The 23,905-nt window shown below is 46.8% G+C and overlaps 1 protein-coding gene across 2 annotated transcripts in view; it reads left to right on the forward strand.

Annotated features, from left to right (window-relative positions):
* The window catches only part of Wasf2 (WASP family member 2), a 65,259-nt gene extending 41,740 nt beyond the window's left edge, over positions 1 to 23,519 (forward strand). For both annotated transcript variants that reach the window (XM_055611005.1, XM_055611004.1), the window contains 8 exons: positions 1,644 to 1,816; positions 8,813 to 8,947; positions 9,450 to 9,603; positions 12,276 to 12,393; positions 13,416 to 13,546; positions 15,806 to 15,961; positions 17,987 to 18,501; positions 19,557 to 23,519. In XM_055611005.1, coding sequence (XP_055466980.1) covers positions 1,687 to 1,816; positions 8,813 to 8,947; positions 9,450 to 9,603; positions 12,276 to 12,393; positions 13,416 to 13,546; positions 15,806 to 15,961; positions 17,987 to 18,501; positions 19,557 to 19,714 — 1,497 coding nt within the window. In that variant the 5' untranslated portion in view covers positions 1,644 to 1,686 and the 3' untranslated portion in view covers positions 19,715 to 23,519. The remainder of the gene's footprint in view (positions 1 to 1,643; positions 1,817 to 8,812; positions 8,948 to 9,449; positions 9,604 to 12,275; positions 12,394 to 13,415; positions 13,547 to 15,805; positions 15,962 to 17,986; positions 18,502 to 19,556) is intronic.
* The last annotated feature ends 386 nt before the right edge of the window (positions 23,520 to 23,905 follow it).

Genomic DNA, 23,905 nt, shown 5'->3' on the forward strand with positions numbered 1-23,905 from the left:
TTCTTCTTCTTCTTCTTCTTCTTCTTCTTCTTCTTCTTCTTCTTCTTTTTCTTCTTCTTTTTCTTCTTCCTTTTCTTCTTCTTCCTCCTCCTCCCTCCTCCTTTTCCTCCGCCTTCTTCTTCTAGTAGAGGGGTTTCTGTGACTTTTCATTTTATGTAAATATGCTATTTTCCCTAGAACAAAGCTGTTATGACATTTTAGATTTCTTTATGGTTTCCTAAAATATGAAAATAAGATCTGTCCACTGTGACTTGACTCTTCTAGTCATAGCAGCCTTGTTGAGAGTAAAACCTTTTCCTAAATTCATAGTAGGGATTTGGTAATCTAAATCTCCATGTGAACCTGAAGTGCTAGTGTGGTGGGTGGGATTCCTAGGAAAGGACTCAGCCACCAGCATAAGAAACAGCAATGGAGGGTGTCTACAGCTGTTCCAGATGCTTCCTGCTGTCGCTACCGGCCCAAGTGGATAGAATCTAGTAGAGGAGCACTGGGTAGAAGAGAGGACCAGGGAATCTTAAAGCACAGTTGGCTTAGCATCCTGCTTGACATATTGAACATACAAAATTTTCCGTGATTTTCCTTCATTCTGTCAATTTACAGACTAAACTTTGGTAGTGTTAATAGATCCTGGCAGCTAGTATTTAGTTGCACATTAACAGTCACCCATCCAGGAAGACCTAGAGAGCTTGTAGCCAGAGACTTACCATTGGGATCACTGTTGACAGCTGACTTCGTTGTGGATATTGCCAGACAAAGGCAAATCTGCTCATGTAGTTTTGTGTGGCCTTGAACTCTCTCTGTTTAGCTGAGAATGACCATGAGCTTCATATCTTCTTTCCTCCTCTGTCCTCCAAATGCCAGGATTACAGGTGTACACTACTGTGTCCAGGTTATGCTGTGCTGGGGGGAAGGGTCAAACCTAAATCTCATACATGCTAGGCAAATACCATACCAGCTGGGTTGCATCCCCAGCCACAGAGGTCATTTTTGTAACTGGGCCTAGAGTCTGATCTGTATTGGTTGTGGATACCCCAAGGATAGGATCTGTACCATCATCCTTGCCTGCTATTTTCTGACTCTGCCTCCTTACCTGGATGGCTCTTAGTAGTTAGAGCAGTAATTTCTTTCTTTCTTTCTTTCTTTCTTTCTTTCTTTCTTTCTTTCTTTCTTTCTTTCTTTCCTTTCTTTCTTTCTTTCTTTCTTTCTTTCTGTTTGTTTTTCGAGACAGGGTTTCTCTGTGTAGCCTTGGGTGTCTGGAACTCACTTTGTAGACCAGGCTGGCCTCAAACTCACAGAGATCCACTTGCCTCTGCCTCCCTGAGTGCTGGGATTACAAATGTTTGCCACCATGCCTGGCTAATAATTTCTACTTCAAGGTTTTTGTGCTGTCTTCATGGTGTACTAGTTCAAAATTTCTAAACTTGTAGGAGGACTTTTTAGTAATCCTTGAAAGGAAGGTGAGATGCTTGAACTGGAAGGTAGGAAGAGGAGTAAAGGTTTTTTGTTTTTTTTTTTTTTTGTTTTTTTTTTAAAAGAAACTGTTGCAGATCACAGCAATACCAAAAAAGAAAAGGAAAAGATTCACACAGCCCCACTGTGCCTGGAATCTGTGGCTGAATGCTGCTTTCCTATTTCTCTTTTAGGTTGTTTTTCATCACTGAGAACATTGCCTGAAGCAGGTCCACCATGCCGTTAGTAACCAGGAACATCGAGCCAAGGCACCTGTGCCGTCAGACGTTGCCTAGCGATACAAGCGAGCTGGAATGCAGGACCAACATCACCCTGGCAAATGTCATCCGACAGCTGGGCAGCCTGAGTGAGTGCCTCCGAGAGCCTGTGCTTTGCCCTCAGGGGTCGTTGGTGCTCTTTATTTAGTTTCCCTCTCCTCCATGTTCCTATTTCTCCCCCATCTGCCTTCCCTAGGTAATGCAAAAATACACCCCTGTTCCATCCCCAGAGAAGGGCTCCTTTTTTCGTCTTCTTCCCCTTTACCGTCTCTCCATTCACCACCCTCTAGGTTCCACCTTCCCCTCCACCTGCTTCAGAAGGGATCTGTGGAAAGGGTGGCAGGAGGGCTGCAGCAGAAACTGCAGGCGCAGTGACAGAGCAGAATTCTCTGTGTGTGAAGTGGGAGGTTCACAGAGCAGTATCTTGGGTTGAAGAATGCTCCTGTGATTAGGTGATCTGTTCCATGTAGCTTGACTTTGTTGAAGCTTCACATGTGCCAATACTCTATCTACCCAACACCCCACCGCGATCTTCCCAAAGGGAAGTGAATCAAGCGTACACGCAGAGAGAGTCTGGCTGACGTGTCTACCCTGGTACACATTTAATTGTGCTGCAAGCCCCCAGGTCCAAGATCGGGTACAAATTACTTCTGCAGTCTCCAGAGTATTAGGAGTTTTGCAAGCTGTGTGAATACACAGTGACACAAATGGTTGCTCGAGCCATTCTTCTCTAGGAGGAAGACGGGAGTTGGCCCAGTCTGTTTTGGAGTTGAGGGAAAATCCAGATATATATAAATTCTTTAATTGGCTAAATTAATGAGACTGCCTTGGGAGGGGTATGTGCATGTGGTTTGGATTCCATTCAGAATCAAGCTGACATTGTTTCCTTGAAGCTGAGGTATGGGAAAGGCAGATGCTAGAACCAGCCCTGTACTTGTCTAGTGCTTCCCCAGCTCCCATAAGTTCCTCCGTCGAAATGCCACTTTAGTGATCTTCCTTAGCAAAGGCATTTTGTGTGAATTATTTCTGACACTCACCCTTCCTCACTCACTGCTCTTAGAGAAGGCAGAGGAGTATCAGAAAGCTTGCATTCCGCTGGATAGTGATGGGCTTTACCTTTAAAGTAGAAGCCCGAGGAGACAGAGCCCTGTGACCAGATGATGTGTGCAGTCTGAGACCCGTAAGCCTTCACCTAGCACGGGACCTGTCTCAGCTGATCCAGGGCTTAGTGAGCCCTGGATGGAGCAGCACAGAGAATGAAGCCATTGCCAGTGCCTGTCTCACACACAGACTCTGAGAGCAGCAGCGCCGCTGACAGTGAAGCAGGGAAAGCTGCAGAGCCTCACTGCTTCTGTCACCCTGCGAAGGCCGAGTGGATAGAAGTCAGTCAGACACGGTTCTTCTCCACAGGACAAAGGACATTTAGCTGCTGCTTCTGCTCACTCAGCGGGAGTCCTGCTCCCCTCTCAGGTGGTTTTCCAGCATGGATAGAGGTCATTGTGGACTTTCCCCAATTGTCATCAAACCACTCCTCTCTTGAAGCTGATCTGAGGGTCAGCTCTTCCTCATATTAGGGCACCAGCTTACCATTTATTCACCCAATGAACATGGATTGGAAGTATTTTATATGCTGGGTGCTGTGAAGATACAGAAATGAAAGGAAATGGCCCCTGACTTCCAGGAGCTCATAATCTAGAAAGACAGGAAGAAATAATTTTTGAGGGGATGGTGGAGAGAGGGTGAGAGGGGAACTCATATTTGGTGATTGCCTGTTTTATGCTAGTTTTCAGTGAAATGTTAATATAATTTCATTTAATCTCCTCAGTTACTTTTACAAGTCTAGGAAGTTATGTTCCCATTTTTCAGATGAACAAATGAAGGCTCAGAGACATAAAATGACTTTCTTAAAGAGTCATAGCCAATAAGACTCAAAGTGCTCAGTTATTGCTTATTTTTATATTTACTTATCCTAAGACTCAAACCCGGAGTCTTGTGCATGCTGAGCACATGCTCTGTCACAGAGCTGCGTGTGCGGCCTCAAACATGACTATTTAAACTTAGCTAAGAGTTTCTTTGGACTGTCACCAATTCTGCCCTTATTAGCAGTGTCCTGGTTTAGGTCTTTGTTGACTTACCTAAAAATACACACACATACAATAAAATGTGTGTGTGTGTGTGTGTGTGTGTGTGTGTGTGTGTATTTTTGTTGTTGTTTGTTTGTTTTGAAACAGAGTTTCTCTGTGTAACAGCCCTGGCTGTCCTAGACTCAATGTGTAGACCAGGCTGGCCTTGAACTCACAGAGATCTGCCTGCCTCTGCTTTCTGGTATTATAGGTGTGTACCACTGTGCCCAGGATCCTAAAATATTTTTAATTAAATTGGATTAATTAATTAAGCTATTTTTTTGAGACAGGGTTTCACTCTGTAGCTCAGACTGGATTCAAATTTGTGACCCAGATGAACTACCACCTACACTTCCTTCTGGTCGCCCTTCTTTTAGTGTCTGTCCAGTACACTAGCAGTGACGTGCCTAACACACACAGCTCTCCTTTTCTGTCTATAATTCTAGGAGTGACAGGTGCCACTATGTAGCCCAGGCTCTCCTTGAACCTTCTAAATGCAGCAGCACCCTTCTAATTAGGAATTTGTTTATTGAGACAAGCTTTCCTGTACTTGCCCTTCATCCAGATGTGTGCTAAGGATAAGCCATACTCCTGACCTTTCTGCCTTCCCTCCTGAGTGCTGAGACTACACATATACCACCCTGTCTAACCTAGACTTGAGATTTCTTTTTAAAGTTGTCCATTAATTTATAAACAACTTTTTCCTGTTCATCTTCATCTTCTTCCTCATCCTCTCTCACTACCACTGAACTATATCCACACACAGCCCTTCTATTTTCACCCTTTTAATTTTGAGGCAGGGTCCTGCTAAGTTGCCTAGGCTGACTATGGTCTCAGCCTCCCAAATAGCTAGGATTTTAGGTGTGTGCCCCTGGCCTAGTGTAATAACTGTTTGAAAAGGACATCTTTTTTCCTAATCTTCCTTTGTGCCTCACTATGGAACAATGTAAGTTCCTTGTTTGAGCATAAAGTCCCATCTTCCTTTTTGCTTTTACCTTCTATAATACATCATCTCCTATTTTACAATATTCAAATAAAATTACTTTAAAATAGGTAAGGGAGGGCCAGTGAGATGACTCAGTGGGTAAAGGTGGCTACCAAGCCCAGGAGCTTGAGTCTAGTCCCTGGAGCCACATGGTAGGAGAGAACCCAATTCTCAAAGGTTATCCTGTAACCTCCACAGGCAACTCTCTGCCTTTGCCTCCTAGTGCTGAGATTCGCCCATCTTCCAGATCCTGTTCTTTGATGCTTCTCTCCCATTGTCATCAGTGTGGTCCTGGTCCCCCACCTGCCTACTGGATGCTCTTGCTCCTACGTGCTGGGTCTCCCCAGCTAACAGTCCGAGGTGTGAGAAGACTGGGATGACTACCCCACAGTACAAGTTGTCTGTGTTTCTCTCACTAAATTACATTTTATTAGTAGAATGTCTTTTATTTATTCTTTGACGATTTCATACATGTAAACAGGTATCTTGAACACATTAACCCTGCCCCAGATTCTAGCTCTCCCGCCCCTGACATCCCCCAGGAACCCCCAGCACATCCCACAAACCAAGCTGGCCTCAGATTCACAGAGATTCTGCCTCCCAGGAGCTGGAATTAAAGCATTCACCGCCATGCCCACCTTCACCACGCCTAGCCCCAGCTAGCACTTGGACCAGTATTGTGCCCATCCGGGAGGGTAGAACCCCACTTGAATCACTATGAAATCATGGGTGGCACTGCCTTTGCAGAGCTCTGGGACTCTCTGATTTCAGTAAGCACAGATGCACCTTTTAAAAAATGAGTTTCACGAGTTTCCACTTCCGCATAACATTTCACTTGAAGAATTTTGCTAACAGGCAGCTAGGCTCCTGAAGACTATTCTGAAATCTTTTGGCAAAATGTGGTATCTGTTAGGGCTATCCTGGTGGGTGCTGAGTCTGACTTGGTAATGTCTAGGTGAGTGAAAGTCACCTTTGGACCAGGCACTACTCTGTAGCGCTCGTTTTTTAAACTCTACTTTACTTGGGGTGTTTAGCCCTCAGCCTCCCTTCCAACCTTCCAACGCTACATAGGAGAGAGGAGGATAGTGGGGAGAGAGGGCCCCTTTACTTCTCCTGGCTGTTGAGGGTCAGTGGGTCTTTGGGGCTATGTACCAGTTTCTGTCAACCGCAAACACAGCTAGCAGTCTCCTCCACGCTGCTTCATCCCAAAGTGTTTCTCTCCATCTGTCTTCTCCAAACCACCACACTGTCCGTCTCTAATTTCTCCAAACTGCTACATGCCACACGCCAATACCAAATGCCACACCTTCTCTTTCTCAGCTCTCAGAGTACTACACCCCTCTCCCAAGCACTGGGATTAAAGGTGTGTGCCACCACCGCCCAGTGAGCACTTGTAGTTCTTATACCAGAGTTTGGTTCCCTACACCTACGTGGTGGCTTACAACTTCCTGTAACTCCAGTTCCAAGGATCTGGCACCTTCGTCTGGTCTCTGGGCAACCATGTGCATATGTGCATACTAACATTACAGAAACACACATAAATAGAAATAAACATAAAAAAGGAAATATCCCAGCATAATAGAAATAGCTGAGGTATAGGCTGGGTATAGTGATGTGCACCAGTAATCTCAGCACTGAGGAGGAAGAAAAGGATGAGATCATGGCGAGTTTGAGGCTGGCCTGGTCTACAATGTGAATTTTAAAGCGTCCAGGGGAGTGTAGTGAGACAGTGTCTATAAATAAAAATCTGAGACATAACAATGTGGGTCTTCTGACTTGAGGCCCACTGCTCTTTCCGTTTACTGTAGTGATTCTGACTGTGCCTAGGACCTGGCCTGTGTTGCAGTGGAAAAGCCTTCACCCTGCCTGCTTCACTCACTCTTCAAAAATGGGAAAAGGCCAGGCAACGGTGGCGTAGGCTTTTACTCTAAATAAAGGCAGGTGGATCTTTGTGAGTTCAAGGCCAGCATGGTCTACAGAGCATAGCCAGGGCTATAGAGAGAAACTTTGTCTAAAACAACAGCACCCAGAAAAAGAGGAGGGGGAAAAGGAAGAAGAAGAAAGCTGGGCACACACCTTTAATCCTGTCACTTGGAAGGCAGAGGCAGGTGGATCTCTGAGTTCAAAGACACCTTGTCCAATGGCTCTGGAGAGCAGTCTGGAGTTAAGAGGAACAACCAGGTATCCATGATTAATATACTAGATTGCCTCAGAAGAAGAATTTGAAACCAAGATGAGGGTGTCTGTAAGGGGCCTGAACATATCCACACCCCACACAGAGATGCAGAAGTTCTTCTAATGGTGAGAAGGTCACCTTCTGTCTCAAACCCCCAGCTTTCAAAGTTCTGGTCTACACAGCAAATTTCCGGCCAGCCAGGGCTACACAGTGAGACCCTGACTTAGAAAAAAAAAAAAAATTTTTTTTGTCAATTTTGTATACTGAGGCCTTTTGTGAGGTTTTACCTGATGTCACACGTCTTCCCGCCCCTTTACTAAGGGAGGGAAATCTGGGTCCTGCCTTGGAGACAGAAAGACAGGTTGACTGGCTTTCTTTTTGCCAGAGTGCTTGAAGTTCTGCTTTTCCGCTCTGTAGCCCAGGCTGGCCTTGAATTTACAGCAGTCTCCCTTAGCCTCCCAAGTGCTAAGATTACAGGTGTGAGCCACCACAGTTGGCTGTTTTTAAGGCTGGTCTATTTTCCATGCATAATTCTGCCTGTTTCTTTGTTTTTGTTCCCAAACACAATTTTCTGTAACTTGGTGGAGCAGGACACTGCCATATTATCAATAGAGATCAAATGGGATCCTCTACCTGCAGAGCAGAAACGCAGCTTGTTGGTCTCTTTTGAGTCCTTTGAGCTCAGGAATTCCCCCTGGATGTTGCTTTATGGGACCATGCAGTATGCAGAGTTAGAAATTCCTTATTCATCACTCATTCACAGTGCACTTGCCTTCTGGGTTCCACCGTAAAGAATTAGCTGCAGTTCACCCTGAAGGCGAGGTTTCAGTCTTTCTGTCTAGGTTTGCCTAATTTCTCCTCAAATATGTACTAAGCTTAGAAAAAAAAAAAGTGAACTTATTTTAAGTATCGAAATATCTTTAGGTTGGGCAGTCACTTATGTCTGCCTTCACTTTGTGACTAAAAAACTGAGATGATAATTTATCCATTCCTGCCTCTTTCTATTCCTAGTAAGAAAGTACCTTGTGGCTCAGAATAACAATATGGAGGTAGTGCCAAATTGCTGTTTCTTTGGCTACAAATTCTCCTTGCATTCAGGGTTGAAAGTACAGAACTCTTTTCTTGTTCTAAAAAGTGAGACGCTGTGGAAAAAGACCAGTGGTATGTTGTTTTTCAGGGAGGGCTTGAATGTTTCAGCTTTTCACTTGTTCCCTGGGGTGTGGATTTGAAGGATTGTAACCTAGAGCAAAGACTTTGAAGGCTGTGGGTTAGAGAATGTGAGGTGACCTTCTCACCCTTAGAAGAAGTTCTGCGTCTCTGTGTGGGGTGTGGAAATTCAGGCCCCATAGAGACACCCTCATCTTGCTTTTCAGTGGACTTCTGAAATTCTACTGAGGAAGTAATTTCTTACCTAGTGTATTAATCATGGACACCTGGTAGCTTCTCTTAACTCTCAGCTGCTCTCCAGAGCCATTGTGCAAGGTGCTTTACAGAACAGGAGGTGCTGAGAGCCACAGACAAAATGCCTACATACATTGTCTGATTCCCAGGACTAATTTGTTGACATTACACCTTTTTATTTTGTTCTGCCTGCCTTGGATTTCATGTTTGTTCAGAATTTGCCAAAAGGTTCTATTAGTTATGGACTGTGTACACCGACTGGCCAGACTGAGGCGAATAGCTCTTTCTCTGAGGACAAGCATGTGCATGTCTGTTTGGTGGACTATACATTCTTTAGTCACTGGGTTTGTGTTTCTGTCACTCCTATGCACTAGTGACTTGGTCTTTTTGCTTCTTCTAGGTAAGTATGCAGAGGACATTTTTGGAGAGATTTGCACTCAGGCAAGTGCCTTTGCCTCCCGAGTAAACTCCCTTGCTGAGCGGGTTGACAGAGTGCAAGTTAAAGTCACTCAGCTGGATCCCAAGGAAGAAGAAGGTAAGGAGGCCAAGCCAGAGCCACAGGCTCTGCCAAGCAGTGCCTGAGAATTCTGCCACTGGTTTGTTAAAAAGCAAAGGGAAAACCAGAGAGACTGGTACAGTTCTCCTTTGAAGCTACATAAGCCTAGATGGTGTAAAGAAACCTTTTTAGCTCCACCACACACCCACACTCCCCTTCTCCCATTCCCCAATTCCCTTGTTCTTAAATTTCCTTGCCCTCAATGGTATTTTGCTACCATAAAAGTACTTGGAGGATTCGTTTCACCTAAGGAGAGGCCTGCGAAATCTGGTCACATAGTAAACCTTTGTGTTGCTTCATCTGTTCAGTCATGAAATGGCTGGGCTGCTGACAGCCTTGTGGGGCTTCCCCAGAGCAGGAGGGGAAAAAAATAACCTGGCCGCAGACGGTGAAGCCAACAAATGTAGCAGCTGAGGCATCTCTAACAGTGACTCAGTGTTAGCCTATCGTCCGTCTTCCAACACCTTCTATCTTCTGTCAGTGTCACTACAAGGAATCAACACTCGAAAAGCCTTCAGAAGCTCTACCGTCCAAGACCAGAAGCTTTTTGACAGAAATTCTCTCCCAGTACCTGTCTTAGAAACCTACAACAGCTGTGATGCTCCACCCCCTCTCAACAATCTAAGTCCTTACAGGTAACCATCCACTCTCCCTTTTTTTGGGGGGAAGGGTTTATCTGATTAAAAAATACTACATTGTCTAAAATATCTAAAGATAATGTTTATATCAGAGAACAATACTGAGCTTCCTACCTACCCCAGAGGTGCTTATGGCAGCAAAGACAGAGTCCACTCTTGTATCTCCTAGATACTGAAAGTTTGCTGTACTGTTGCATGTCGCAGAGTCTATCCATCCAAGGAATTTGTTATAACAGAAGCAAAAGGACTTGTTAGCAGGCAGTCCTGCAGCATGGATTCCCGAGGGCCGCGTTTCTAGCAAGGCTTCCACCTACTCGGAAAAGTCTAGATGACCAGATGTTTGTGCAAGTTAGTGGGACCAGCCTCAGACTGGCTACTCTGGGCTCTGAGGGGCCTTCCAAAGGGTGGGGAGTAATTGGCATCTTTCCAAGTAAGTGTCATTCACTTCATTGTGAACACCCTTTGGATATTCCCTTCTGCAAGGGCCTACCCTGCTGCCGATAGACATGGGAAAAGAAGAAGGTAGCCTTAGAGACGATGTAGAGTCCCTCTGGTGATCTGGTGATGTTGTCTTGCACGGATCAACTGAACAGAAGTAGAAAGTTAATATTTATCTTTCTGGTATCCATAAATACCTTTGGTGCAGGTAAAAAGTGTTTACAGGTAGCTGGAGTTGGATGCTGTCTGTCAAAGGCATGGGTACACTGAAAAGCTGTGTGTGTGTGTGTGTGTGTGTGTGTGTGTGTGTGTGTGTGTGTTCGTGAAAATTCAAGGACACTGGCCTGTTCAGAGAGCCTCAAATAGGAGCTTGGTAGCTTCCAACACAGGCAGAGTTATCTGCCCTGTGTGAAGTTATGCTTGCCCCTGTGGCTGTCATGTTTTAGTCTCATTAAGTTTGGGGATAGTGTTGTGTGACAGAAAGGGTTGATATACCTCATAATACTGAAAGCGATAGGAGATAGGATAGCATTTATATGGTGGGATAGGATAAACAAGTAATATTGAGGTATTTCACCTTTTCTTTTTTTAATTTTTATTTATATGCATTGGTGTTTTCTGTGCTTTACACATGCATGTCTGTGCAAAGGTGTCAGATCTTGGAGTTACAGACAGTGGTGAGCTGCCATATGGGTGCTTGGAATTGAACCCAGGACCTCTGGAAGATCATCCAGTGCTCTTAACCTCTGAGCCATATCTCCAGCCCCATCATCTTTTCTTTTTTAAACACACAGTACTACAATTATATTAGTATCTAGACTTGGCCTAATAGAAACAAGCAGTAGTATCTCTAACTCAGAGCAAGATTTAGTTAATATAAAAAATATGATTGTTAGGGCCTGGAGAGATAATTAAGTGACTAAGAACATTTGCTGCTCTTGCAGAAGACACAAGTTCAGTTCCAGCACTTGCATCAGACATCTCACAACTGCCTGTAACTTTAGCTTCAGGGGTTCTGACACCCCCTTCTGGCCTTCATAGGCACCAACACACATCTGTACATACACAGAAACACACACATCACATAAATTAAATGAGAATAAATCTAAAGAATTTTATTTTTTTTTGTTGTTGTTGTTTTTTAATCTAAAGAATTTTAAAAAGGAACTGTTACTGTTTCATTTAGAAGTACACCTTTTTTTTTTTTTTCTTCTATATAGTCCCAGCTGTCCTGGAACTTGTTATATGCATCAGGCTGCCCTCAGACTAGCCTTTTAGGTGTTGTGTGTATGTGTGACAAGTTCTTTCTACATAGCCTAGGCTAGCCTTGAACTTCTGATGCTTTTCTCTCTGCCTCCTGAGTGTCAGGGTTATAGCCATGCACCACTCCTGGCTTCCTGTTCTTTTATTTCACAATAATAATAGCTCTGCACCCTGAAGCACATGCTTTCTAAACAGTGGGGGCCTCTCCATACCAGAGTGGAAGATTCTAGGCAGGATCACTGGGTCTGGCAAATAGCTCTTACATTGACCCTTAGCTTGCTCTGTACTACATACTGCCATAACCACTAAGATCTTTGGTCTTTTTGTTGTTGAGACAGGGTTTCTCTGTGAAGCCCTGGCTGTCCTGAAGCTCCCCACCCCAGACCAGGCTGGCCTTGAACCCAGAGATCTGCCTGCCTCTGGGTTGATTGTGTGCTTTTAAAACAGCTGTCCATTTGTGCTCAGTGGGTCCCCTTGGAGTAATATTGGATGCTGAGCTGCTCTAGCAGGAAGCAAGAAGTAGCAGTGTGCGCGATTCCTTGTCTGTGTCTAGAAGCGCAATTGTACACAGACACAGGAGCCCACAGGTCACGGGTCCTGGGCAATGGGTAGAAGGAGCCAGTGGCAGAGATCTGAGAGGTGCACAGGGTCCAGCTAGCTTTAGGGAGCGGTCCGTGATTAGGCAGGTGATTAGAAATAATCAGAACTCCTGCTGCTCTAGCTGTTCTTGCCATGACCGTGCAGAGTCCTGAACAGGAATTAAAGGGAAGGCAAAGGTTTGTAGGGAGTGGAAGGGCACTTTTCAGGGCTGTTGAGAATCTGGTATGGGAGAGGAAATATGAAATCGACGTGAATGGCTTCCTGATTCCTTAGTGTAAAAACTGCTAACTGGTTGGTGTTTGGAATATTGGATTTGGTTGGGAGCTCATCTGTCTACTGACAGCTACTTGTCTTCATTTCTATCCCAGGGATGATGGAAAAGAGGCACTCAAATTCTACACCAACCCTTCGTACTTCTTTGATCTTTGGAAGGAGAAGATGCTGCAGGACACCAAGGATATCATGAAAGAGAAGAGAAAGCACAGGGTGAGGGGAAAGGGGCCTCTGTTCTACACATCAGTGGGCACGATTGTAGAGGGGGGATAAAAAGGAAGCCAGGCTTATGTGAAGTAATTCCAAGTGGCTGCTTGCTTGGATGCCAGGTAAAACTCTTAAAAAGGGAGGGGGAAGAAAAAGAAGAATTGTGTCCACACCAAATGCCACCAAGATGAAAGTATAAATCACACCAAAAATATGCTTGTTCCCTTGGCACTATTTAACAATAGAGTGTATTTGAGTTTTAGAATTTGACTTCTCTATTCATCGTTTATTTTTCTTGCAATTTGCACCTGACTCTGCTGGACACTTTGCTAACCTGGTCCCACCTAACAGTTTTGCAGCTCATTTCTCAGAGATAAGCACCTTCTGCAATAGTTGGTTTGCAACGGCAGATAGTTAACCCCTTCTTCACTCCTGGGTAGGCGGGGCCAGGGGCTGTCTGGTTTGTGGAATGCTTCTTTCTCTTTAGGCTCCTGGTCCTGTGTGACCTGATAGCTCTGACCTGGCAATCCCATTAGCATGGCTGTCAGCAGGCCCAAGAGAGTGCCAGAGGCTAGTGCGGCTGCATGAGCTGGAAAATCCTTCATTGGTTTTGTTGCATTTTGTTTTGTTTTGAACTGTTTCTTTCTGTCTGCCCCAGGTCTCTGAAGCTGTCAGTCCTCATCCCTTGACTGACCTTTGTGGCACAGCAAATAACAAATAACTGTTTACTAACTTCCTAACAATTAGAGTCTTTAAAGATGTGAAACAATTACCCAGAGAGGTAGCTGTGGCTTCCTATTGTTAGAGGTGCTTGTGTGTGAGGCTGAGCAAATGTTTTGCACAGGAGGTGGTTTAAATTGGACGGCCTCTAGGTCACTGCAAACCTGGTAATTCTGTAAATTCTGCTCTTATCATGTGTTGTCTAGGCAAATCATCTCATGAGTGTGTGTTCGTGAAGATAGGTAGAGTTTTAATGAAGCACTTTGAAAAATGTTTTACAAAGACCTTTCTGTTCCTTTTCATTATAGAAAGAAAAGAAAGATAATCCAAATAGAGGGAATGTAAACCCACGTAAAATCAAGACGCGTAAGGAAGAGTGGGAGAAGATGAAGATGGGACAAGAATTTGTAGAGTCCAAAGAAAAGCTGGGGCCTTCTGGGTAGGTGATGTTTTCTAACATTCTCTGAAGGGGTCAGGAACCCCATGACAGTGACATGATACCATTCTCACCCTCTGAAATATGGCTGCAGGGTTTAGGCCAATACAGCTGTTAATCGACTACTTTTAAGAACATCCATCTGGTGACTAAACTTTCTAAATAAGCCAAAGAGACTGAGGTATTTAAATGAGGTGACTGGAATGGTCTGCGAGAGAAGGCCCATAGTTTCTAATGCCATTACTCTGCCAGAAACCAGTATACCTAAGGGTCTGGGAGGAATGATTGGAAAAGCAAGAAAGATGATCTTGGAAGCCATTTGCCTCCAGAGCAAAGGTTGTGAAGGTTATGCTGAAGGGCTGGGCTGGGCACAGGAGGGGCAGAGCAGGCAAGCTGTGCAAGTTAGCAAAACAAATTTCAGTCTTGGGAGAGAGGCTAGCCAAAGGACCGAATGTAGACCTCAGAGTCAGTGTGGGAAAGGTTGCTGGGCCACTGTGGAGGCAGAGCTCTGTAGGGAGGTGGGAGATGGCATCTATTTCTCAATACCAAATCACCCTGGTGGTTTAAAGGGGCAGAGTTGTTTTAAAGCTTGGTTTGATGCTTATCCTGATGTCTGACCCCTGTGGCATTCAAAGCCACGTCACCATGGCTGCTTGTTGAGAGTGTCGCCTGGCTTTTCCTCTAAAGTCATTGCATTCTGGCTGTCAAAGGACCATGCCAGCCCATACTGGGTGCTGAGGAGTGATAAAAGGAAAGAGTTGAGTTGTTCTTGCTTTTAGGAATAACTCTACCATGAAAATCTTGACTTAAAAATCATGACACTTGTGACACTTTTCTTCCTGGACTCAAAGGTTTGTTTTATAAGCATAATGAAGACGATGAGAGGGAAAGGAGCCTTTGTACAGAGAAACTGGTGCTAAGGGACCTTCACTGATCGCACTAGACCAGTAAGAGGTCGTTCATTTTGTTCCACAGTCCCAACTGTTCTGATAGGCACACAGCACAGGATTAGTGACGCTTAAGGCCATAGTGCCAACTGTCAGAAATGTATGTCTCATTTTGAGGCTTGGGTAGTGAAGATGAGGAGCTGGCCTCCCTCTATTCCCACCCCCCATTTTCCTGGAGGTTTGGTGTTGGCTATGAGGCTAGGCTATAAGAGCATGCTTGTGGGTGAAGCTGTCAGAGAGATGTGCCCTAGTTTGGGGATTTTTCACATTAGAGCATCGTCTGATGTAGTCACTTCCCCACAACTCTCTTCCTAGGACCTGTTTGATGAGCTCTGTAGAGCCCAGCAGTGGTGGGAAGGAGAGGAAGAGGAGGCAGAATAGGTCAGCTCTGCCAGCTGGTGCCCAGTGTGCTTATGCTAGTATAGACGCTTTCAGCTTGATGTGTTCATGTTTGTATGAAGTTGTGGTGTTCGTCCAGAGCCAGTTCACTCAGGGCCCACTGCTCTGAGGAATGGGTATCTCTAGCACACTCTTTCCTCACCCCCCCCTTTTTTTTTTTTAACTTTTTGAGACAGGATTTCTCTGGGTATCCCTGGCTGTCCCAGAACTCACTCTGTAGACTGGTCTGGCCTTGAACTCAAATAGAGCTGCCTGTTCCTGCCTCCCGAGTGTTGGGATTAAAGGTGTGCACAACCATCAACTGGCTTCTAACGCCCTGCTTTAAGCAGGGACTCATGTGACTACGGAGAAACCACATTTTCTACCACATGACAACCTGCACTCATCCTTGGCTTGATTTTGCAATCAAATGCCTCTTTAGCCTTTGAACACTCCAGAGGCTTGTCTACCTCAAAATTAGGCTGTGTGCCAGTCACTTGTATGCAGCTAACCTGTGGCCTAGCTTCATTCTTTGCTTTAAGAAGGTTTTGGGATTCAGGTTTAGCTGTACCTAATATTTGGGGGAGAGCATTTAAATAGATAAGGTCTCACTATGTGACCCTGGCTGGCATGGAACTTAGTATGCATACCAGGCTGGCTCAGAGTCACAGAGATCACCTGTCTTTGCCTTCCCGATGCTGGGACTAAAGTCACATGCTACCACACATAGTCTAAAGTGTAACTTTGGTGTCATAGAAAATACATGGGGAATCTCCTTATTTTGTTAATCTTTGTGTTAAATGCATTCATGTGGTATCCTGTAGTACGAAAAGAGAGAGCCACTCAAGCTCTGCCTGTTTAAACACATTTTGGTGCTTTGTATGGAACTAGACCCTTTAAAAGACAACATTGACATTGACACTGGCTATGTTATCAGGTATTCATCTGCCTTGGTGTACCAGAATGGCAGCATTGGCTCCATTGAAAATGTAGATGCAGCCAGCTACCCACCACCGCCACAGTCAGACTCCACCTCTTCACCTTCTCCTTCCTTCTCTGAAGACAACTTGCCTCCCCCACCAGCAGAATTCAGGTAAATGGTAGAACCTCTTCTATCCATCCTGGGGAGTAAAACACTCAAGAACAAAGTAAGAGCTCAGAATCTAAGTCAGGACCACTAAAATGACTTGAGGCAAGTGTGCAATAATAGAATGATATTTATGAAGTGTCGGCAGTGCTACTGTCACCCCGTGTGACAGGTAAATGACCTCAGTTGGGCACAGAAAGGTCAGTGAACTTATCTAAGGTGTGTCAACTTTCATCATAGACAGCCATCTTCCTCATGCTGCTTCAGCTCACTTCACTGTTCACTTTAAAGCATGAGCTAAGTGTGGTGGCCAACACACCTAATCCCAGCACTCAGTGGGGTAGGAGGGTAAGAAATTTAAGGCCAGCGTGGGCTACATACTGAGTGCTGGGCCATCAAGACTATAGTGAGTGCTAAACCATCAGTACTATAGTGAATGCTAGACCATTAGGACTACATAGTGACAGGGGTTGAGGGCCTGGGGCCAGGGGTGTGTGTGTGTGTGACTAACAACCCATCAAGGGAAAAGGGAAATAAGACTGTGTGACTCCTGTCTGTCCTTTGGGTATTTATTTGTTAGTGTCTTTGGCCAATGTATACAAACGATTGCCCATGATGGCTAAAAGGGGTCTGAGGATTGTTTAGATTTTGCTGTTCTCTCAGTTACATCTTTCCTCTCCATAAGTGGGCCTTCAAAGGTGGGTACTCTTCTTGATACTGCCTAATTATTGACTGAATGTGTTGAAGGACCCTCAGATAGAGACCTAAAACAGTGCTGGCCTCTTACTTTATCTCTATTAGCTCTTCAAATCACTAATCCCAAGTCTTCTCCCTCCAAAATTACTTCTTACTGGTGCCCTGTCTTTTTTGTTTGTTTTTGTTTTGTTTTGTTTTGTTTTTCAAGACAGGGCTTCTTTGTGTAGCCTTGGCTATCCTAAACTCACTTTGTAGACCAGTCTGGCCTCGAACTCCCAGAGATCTGCCCACCAAGTGCTGGGATAAAGGTGTGTGCCACCACTGCCTGGCTTTGTTTTTTGTTTTTGGGACAGGTTCTCTTTATGTATCTGGTTGTTCTGGAACTCTCTATGTGGACCAATATGGCCTCAAACTCACAGAGATACTCCTGCCTCTCCGTCTCTGAGTAGGGTGCTTTTCGAAGCAGTAGCTCTCAGCGCAGGGTGGTACAGAGGAAAGGTACAGAGGAAAACCTTTTACCTTCACATGGAGCCTGAGACCTTGAAGCTGGAGCCTCATAGATCTGATCCCTGAAGTGAGCCTTCATCCTCTTTCAAATCTGGGTCAAGAGTTAGCTAGGAGCTGGGAGTGATGGTATATGCCTTTAATCCCAGCACTCAGGTAGTAGAGGCAGGCCAATTTCTGTGAGTTTGAAGCCAGCCTGCTCTACATAGCAAGTTTTAGGCCAACCAGAACCACATAATAAAACCCTGTCTCAAACAAACAAAGCTGGGCATATGGTGGCTCAAGCTTATAATTTTAGCACTTGGAAGACTAGGGGAGGAGATTGTCATGTATTCTAAGCCTACCTGGACTATATAATAAGCTCCTGTCACTAACTCCAAATGGACTTCTGCCTTCACCAAGTCCAGTGAGTACTCACAGCATAAGAGACAGAGCCCAGCACATGACAAGGGCTTGATTTTTTTTTTCTAGCTCTTTCTTGTATGTACTGAGGTCTAGCTTAAGGCTTAAACTGACAGCTGTCTATGGGCTACTCTGCAGAAGGGTTCAGGAAAGCCATCTCTGGAAAGGTTAAAGGGGGACCTAAGAGATGTCTCTGCCAGCTTTGCCTGACAGGACAATCATCTGATAGTTTCCTCCAGTTTCTGGTTGTACTCCTCTTTTGCTGGAAGGTTCTTTGCCCACAGTGCTACGCATTTCCTTGGTGATCTTTTTTGACTCTTTTCATCTGTCTGGGCCAAAGTGAAATGAGAATGGACTGTGAAGGGTCTGCCTCTGTGCAGGGTTAGCATTGTGGTTATGACGGGGAGCCTTGTCTCTTTGGCCTTTCAGCTACCCTGCAGACAACCAGAGAGGCTCTATCGTGGCTGGACCCAAAAGAACCAGCGTGGTCAGCCCAAGCCATCCACCCCCAGCTCCTCCCCTGGGCTCTCCACCAGGCCCCAAACCTGGCTTTGCTCCCCCACCTGCCCCTCCACCTCCACCTCCACCTCCAATGTGTGTGCCACCTCCACTACCACCTATGGGATTTGGATCTCCTGGGACCCCTCCACCACCATCACCTCCTTCCTTCCCGCCTCACCCTGATTTTGCTGCCCCTCCCCCACCTCCCCCACCGCCGGCAACTGACTACCCAATGCCACCACCTCCCTTGTCCCAACCATCTGGAGGTGCCCCTCCCCCTCCCCCTCCTCCTCCCCCTCCTGGGCCCCCGCCTCTCCCCTTCAGTGGTGCTGATGGCCAGCCTGCTGCACCACCGCCACCTCTTTCTGATGCCACCAAGCCCAAGTCCTCATTGCCTGCTGTGAGCGATGCTCGTAGTGACCTGCTTTCTGCTATCCGCCAAGGTGAGTCCCACTGCTGGGTTTGTGGAGCTGAGATGATGGGGCAGGATCTTGACCTTTGGACAGCTGAGAGGTTAGACCTGGGGTGAGGGAGGGTGGGGCTTCCCTAAAGATACTGAGGTTGAGAGTTCTTTCTACATTTTTGAACAGGATTTTTTTTGTTGTTGTTGTTTTGTTTTTCAAGACAGAGTTTCTCTGTATAGCCTTGGCTGTCCTGAACTTGCTTTGTAGACCAGGCTGGCCTTGCACTCACAGGGATCCACCTACCTCTGTTTCCCCAAGTGCTGGGATTCCAGTTGTGCACCACCTCACCCTGTGAATGTGAATTATATTTAAGCTGGGATCCTGGAATTCTTTGAAATGAGCACGATGTGTGCTTACATACATACTTTTTCTTGGGAAAAGATCCCCAGAAGAAAATGAATCACTGTCCCCTCAGGCAACTTTTTAGCCAGACTCAGTTGCACCTGTCTTCTCTGCTCCACCGTGTGTGTCCTCACTCTCTGCTCCCTCATCCCTCCCCTGCCAGTTTCTTCCTATTCTTTTTTTCAATTTGCTCCCCTTCCCTTTTTCTCTCCTAGCCATCAACTTCCCTCCCTCCTCCACCAGCCCTTTCTCTCTTCCCCCTCTCCCTTTTTCTCCCTTTCCTTTTCTCCCTCTCTCTCCTTCTCTGTCCCTCATTGGGGCCAGATTTGGTCCCAAGGGCTTGGTGTGGTTTGTTCTTTGGTGACTCTCTGAGCCCCACTGTATCTAGGGACTTTGAACAGTCTGAGCACTTGCCTGATGGGGTATGGTGGTACTTCTTCAGAAGCCTGGTGAGGAAAGGACCATTGCTGACAGCCAGGAAGAACAGCAGGCTTTCTTTTAGAGATGCCACAACCCAGGGATGAGGATTCTATACGACCTATCTTTTTTTGTTTATTTGTTTGTTTCCTTGCTTCTGCAGGGGTCCTTCTTTCTCTGTCCTTTACAGTCCTGTCTTGATCAGCAGCCATTGCTCCTACTAGAGGATTCTGAAGCTAGGGCGTGCTTCTTAACCCTGCTCCCTTTCCCATCAGGCTTTCAGCTGCGAAGGGTTGAAGAGCAACGGGAGCAAGAAAAGCGTGATGTGGTGGGCAATGATGTGGCCACCATCCTGTCACGTCGGATTGCTGTTGAGTACAGCGACTCGGAAGATGATTCCTCTGAATTTGATGAAGATGACTGGTCGGATTAACTTCCTGCCTGTTGCCCACATTCCTTTTACTGCTCTTCCTACCTGCTTTCTTTGATAGCAACTGTAACAGTCTCATGGGGGGAAGAAAGGGAGGACAAAGAATTGCAAGGGGCGGAAGCAGTTCCCTGGAGCAACCAAAGATATATCCGAATGCTTCCTCCAAACTACCGTGTACTTCCTTCCTTCTTCCCTGGTGTGGGCTCTTGAGACTCCTTAGCTGAGCTGACCCCACTTCCCCTCAAGTGACTGTTAAATATTGAAAGGAGGGAAAACCCTACAGAAAATCCCTCTCATAGGGTTTCAACTGGAGATAGTGCCTTCCCCCTGATAACCGTTTTAACCCGTGGCCTTCCTCAAAACCCGTGCATACTTCAAATAATGCTATCCATCTCCTGGTCTTAACGCAGTGGGTACAGCCTGTGTAGGCACAGCTAGTCTCTCTTCTGTGCCCTGAGCGTATAGAGCAGGCCAAGTCACCCCTCTGCCCCACACTCAGCCCTCTGCAGGGTAGGGCTGCTTCTGTTCAGCTCTGTCTGGATGCCTTTGTTGCAGAAGGCATCAGGCCCCTAAAGAAAGTCTCACTTCTCTGCCCAGAAGTGAAGCTGTTCTGAAGGCTGAGGCTGTTGCCTTCCTCCCACGCTCCCTCTCGGTGAGTGTGGTGTTCGGGTGTCCTTTGCATGCCCCTCCCTCACCCTAGGTGCCTTTAGACTGTACAGCCCAGTTTTAATCTCTGATATTCATGACCAAACTAGCCCTGACACACAGGGACCCGGGCCTCTCTGCTGACTGTCAGGGGCAAAACTTGAAGGTATGGCACTGCGGGACTTGGGTCCTGCCCTGTCAGGATGCTGAGGCCAAGATGAGAAGTGACTCTCTCAAGGTCACACAGATAGTGATAGAGCAAGAGCCCAGGCTTCCTGTCTCCAAGTCACCTGTGTTTTCTGGGACCAAATAATGAGCACCTGCTGGAGTCTGGGCAGAGCAGCCCTCCCGAATGCAGGGGTCTCGTTTGAAGGACTCACAGCCTGTGCCAGACCCGCTAGGACAGCTTTGACACTCATACCCTCTCTTGTAACCGTTTGTTTCCCCTTTCTAGCTCCAGCCAGTCATGTGGCATGGGAACTGTGCTGGAGAACCGGAGTAGAGAGGAGTGGGGCAGCCAGCCTTGGCAGGTGCAACTTTCAGTTCACTGCGGCACCCTCCCCTCTTGTTTCCTCAGTCTAAGCATAGGTTCTGCCAGCTGTGGAAACTTCAGTCCCTCAGGCTGGCAGCCATAAAGAAGTCAGAAAGGTAGAAGGACACGGGCTCTTCCTCCTGATTCCCCAACTCACTGTGTCTAGTGATGCTGACCCCCTCCCCTCTACGTCCCTTCCCAGAGCTAATACACACAGGTGCTATTATTCAGGAAAGAACTGAGCAGCTCTGGCCAGCAGCAAGGTTTCTTCTCTTCTGCCCCAACTATTGTGTGGCCTCTTGTGCTGAAATCGGCTTCTCTGGCTTCAGAGCCTGAAACAAAGAGAAACAGGATCTGTGTCTGCCCAGCACAGCAAATGGTTGTAGTAATTGCCAAAGCCCTCATAAACCCCTCTGGCTTGAGGAAAGTGCAGAGCACCTCCCCTCTGCCTCCTTTCTTGAACTCTGAGGTAGGGACTGAAGGTGCAGGTGCCAGCAGGCCCTCCTGCTGTGGTGACTCCAGAGCACTCTGAGTGTCCACGTCGCCCACGTCCCTCCCAATCCAGCGTCTGGCACAGGGCTTGGCACTAGACCATGCTGCGCACGATTCTCACTCTGTCCTCAGAAGGTGCTTTCGTCGGTCTTAAAATGGCTGTTGATGATACCCTGGCTGCAACCCAGCAGGGGCCGGAGAGGCAGGGGAGGGCAGTGGTCTTTCCAAATAGAAGTCCTGGGGCCTGGCCAGGCCAGGGTTTGAGCCTAATGGTTTTGACTAAATTACTCCCCTCCTCCTGCTCCCCGGGAAAGGAGAGCAGGAGCCGCTCACTGTGGTTCTCTTCCGACCTTGAAGGGGCAGCATTGGCCTGGCTTCTGGAATGGACAGAGTCCACCAGGAAAGACTGGGGGCGGGAGTAGATGGGGAGGGGTGCTGTCTGCAGAAGGTAGGATTAGATCATTAGCTCAGTGACCTCCTAGGGTTTCGATGTGCTGTGTTCTCATCCTACAGCTGGTTTGGTAATGATCTGCAAGTCCCGGAGAGCAACAGCACAGCTCTGCCTGACGCTCTCATTAAAATCCATGCAGCCAAGCTCTGCACTTTGTAGCAGCCTTGCAGAGCCTCCTCAGCTTGGGGGTTGGGGACCCAGTCAGCTGAGAGGTCCTCTAGGCTGTACTTAGGCATATGTGTACCCCCCCCAAAAAAAAAAAGAAAAAGAAAAAAATTAAAACGTGCTTCTTTAAACCCAAAGCCCTTTAAAATAATAAAGGACCCAGTGCAGGTAGGTGTGTTTATGGAATCCTTTAAGCATAGAATACAAAGTTTAGTGATTATTTAAACTGGGCTGAGGCTGGTGAGAGTATAAAGCCCATAAGAACTCTTAAGTGCTGCAGCCAAGGAGCCACCTCCCTTCCTGGTCTGCCTAGCCCAGGGGGCCTGCCCCCATTCCAGTGGCCCAGGGGCCCAGCTTGCAATCGGTAGTGTCAGAAGTGACTTGTGGCTTTGCCTTGGTGTGGAGATGATTTCATTCCAGGGAAGGGGGTTGGGGGGATCCCTTGGAGGCTCTGAGCAGCTGGCCTAAGCTCCAGCTCTTCTCCAGTGGAAGCTTCAGCGCCCTCAGAAACGACCCTGGCCAATGTCACCGCAGAGCTGAGGCGGTGTTGTCAGGGCTAATGTGAAATCTCTTCCCGTGGCGCCGATCCTCTGACTCTACAGCGCCAGCTTGGACAGATTGAGGTCTCTGTGGCTTTGGTGACCCTGCTTAAGCATTCCCACCGTGTCGCTGCTCTGCACTAGGATTGCTTCCTGCTGCAGCCCCTTACTTGACCTCAGGGCCTGGGGAGGGAGGCGCTGTGCCAGGGCCAGGCGCTGCAGCTCAGGAGACATGTCAGCCTTTCTGGGAGCCAGTAAGCTTTGAGCTTGGGGCTGCCCATCCGACCTGGGACCAGGTGTCGTGCAGAGAAGTGCCTTCTCCAGTGCTTCCTGCCACATTCACTTTAATGGGGCCTCAGTGAAGGCCGAGAACAATTCTCTTACTGTATTAACTTTATTCAGTTAATTCACTTGAGAAACTAACCAATTTTTACTTTCTGCCTAGAATGATGTACACACAGGAGAGAAGTTATACTCCCAAAGTGCCTTGTTTTCTCTGATATAAATATATTTATAAGGACATATTCCAATAGGTTCTTGGGTGTGTTTCCCACATCAAGATAATATAGTGAGCTAATATAGTGGGAACACTGTCTACAAATGGACCCTTTTCTCCTGAAGGTTGGGAAGGAGGATCTGAGCAGTGAGATAAAACCACCCCTACAGTGGCCCTTTCTGCCCTTTTTATACAGGTAACAGAATGGCCACAATAATTTTTGAGGCGGGGTTTCGGGTCAACCGGGCTGGTCTTGAACTTACTTTGTACCTGAAGATGGTCCTAAATTCCTGATCCCCCTTCCTCAGCCATCCCTAGGACAGCCAATTTTTTTTTTTGTTTCAAGTCTGATTTCGTCACTGCCAGGCTTATTGTGTGTACCACGTTTGTACTCCAGTGACCAGAGGTTCCGTGTAACTTTCATGTATACACATGAACACTGTAAATGCCACCGTTTCCAATAATTTGATAAAGTAGCCAGTCGCCTCTGCTGTCTGTGTGTGTGTTTCATGGCGGTGGGGGGGGGGGGGGGGCGGGGGGGCACAGGGGGGGGAGGGAGTTCTATAAGGGCTTCAGCATGGGTGAGCTTCAAGGGCAGGAGGCTTCTGGCTAGTTTGTAGGCACAAGTCCCCTTCTGTGAGGATAGCCCTAGAGCTGGCTGCTCACAGCGGCTCCTTACACCAGGCAGGAGAGGCATACAAGCTGAATGCTGATGCCGCCTCCCAACATCTGGCCGGCATCTTGTCTGCCTCTCAGACCCAAGCAACTTACCTTAAATAGAACGGTTTACAATGGAATCCGATAAAAAGGTTTAGGCAGCTACACGCCCCCTCTCTTGCCTGGCTGAAGAGGCTGGGTTTGCATTCTGACCCCC

This window comes from Psammomys obesus, unplaced genomic scaffold (assembly GCF_907164565.1).
Source record: "Psammomys obesus unplaced genomic scaffold, mPsaObe1.curated_primary_1811, whole genome shotgun sequence".
In the NCBI taxonomy this organism is placed as follows: domain Eukaryota; kingdom Metazoa; phylum Chordata; class Mammalia; order Rodentia; family Muridae; genus Psammomys; species Psammomys obesus.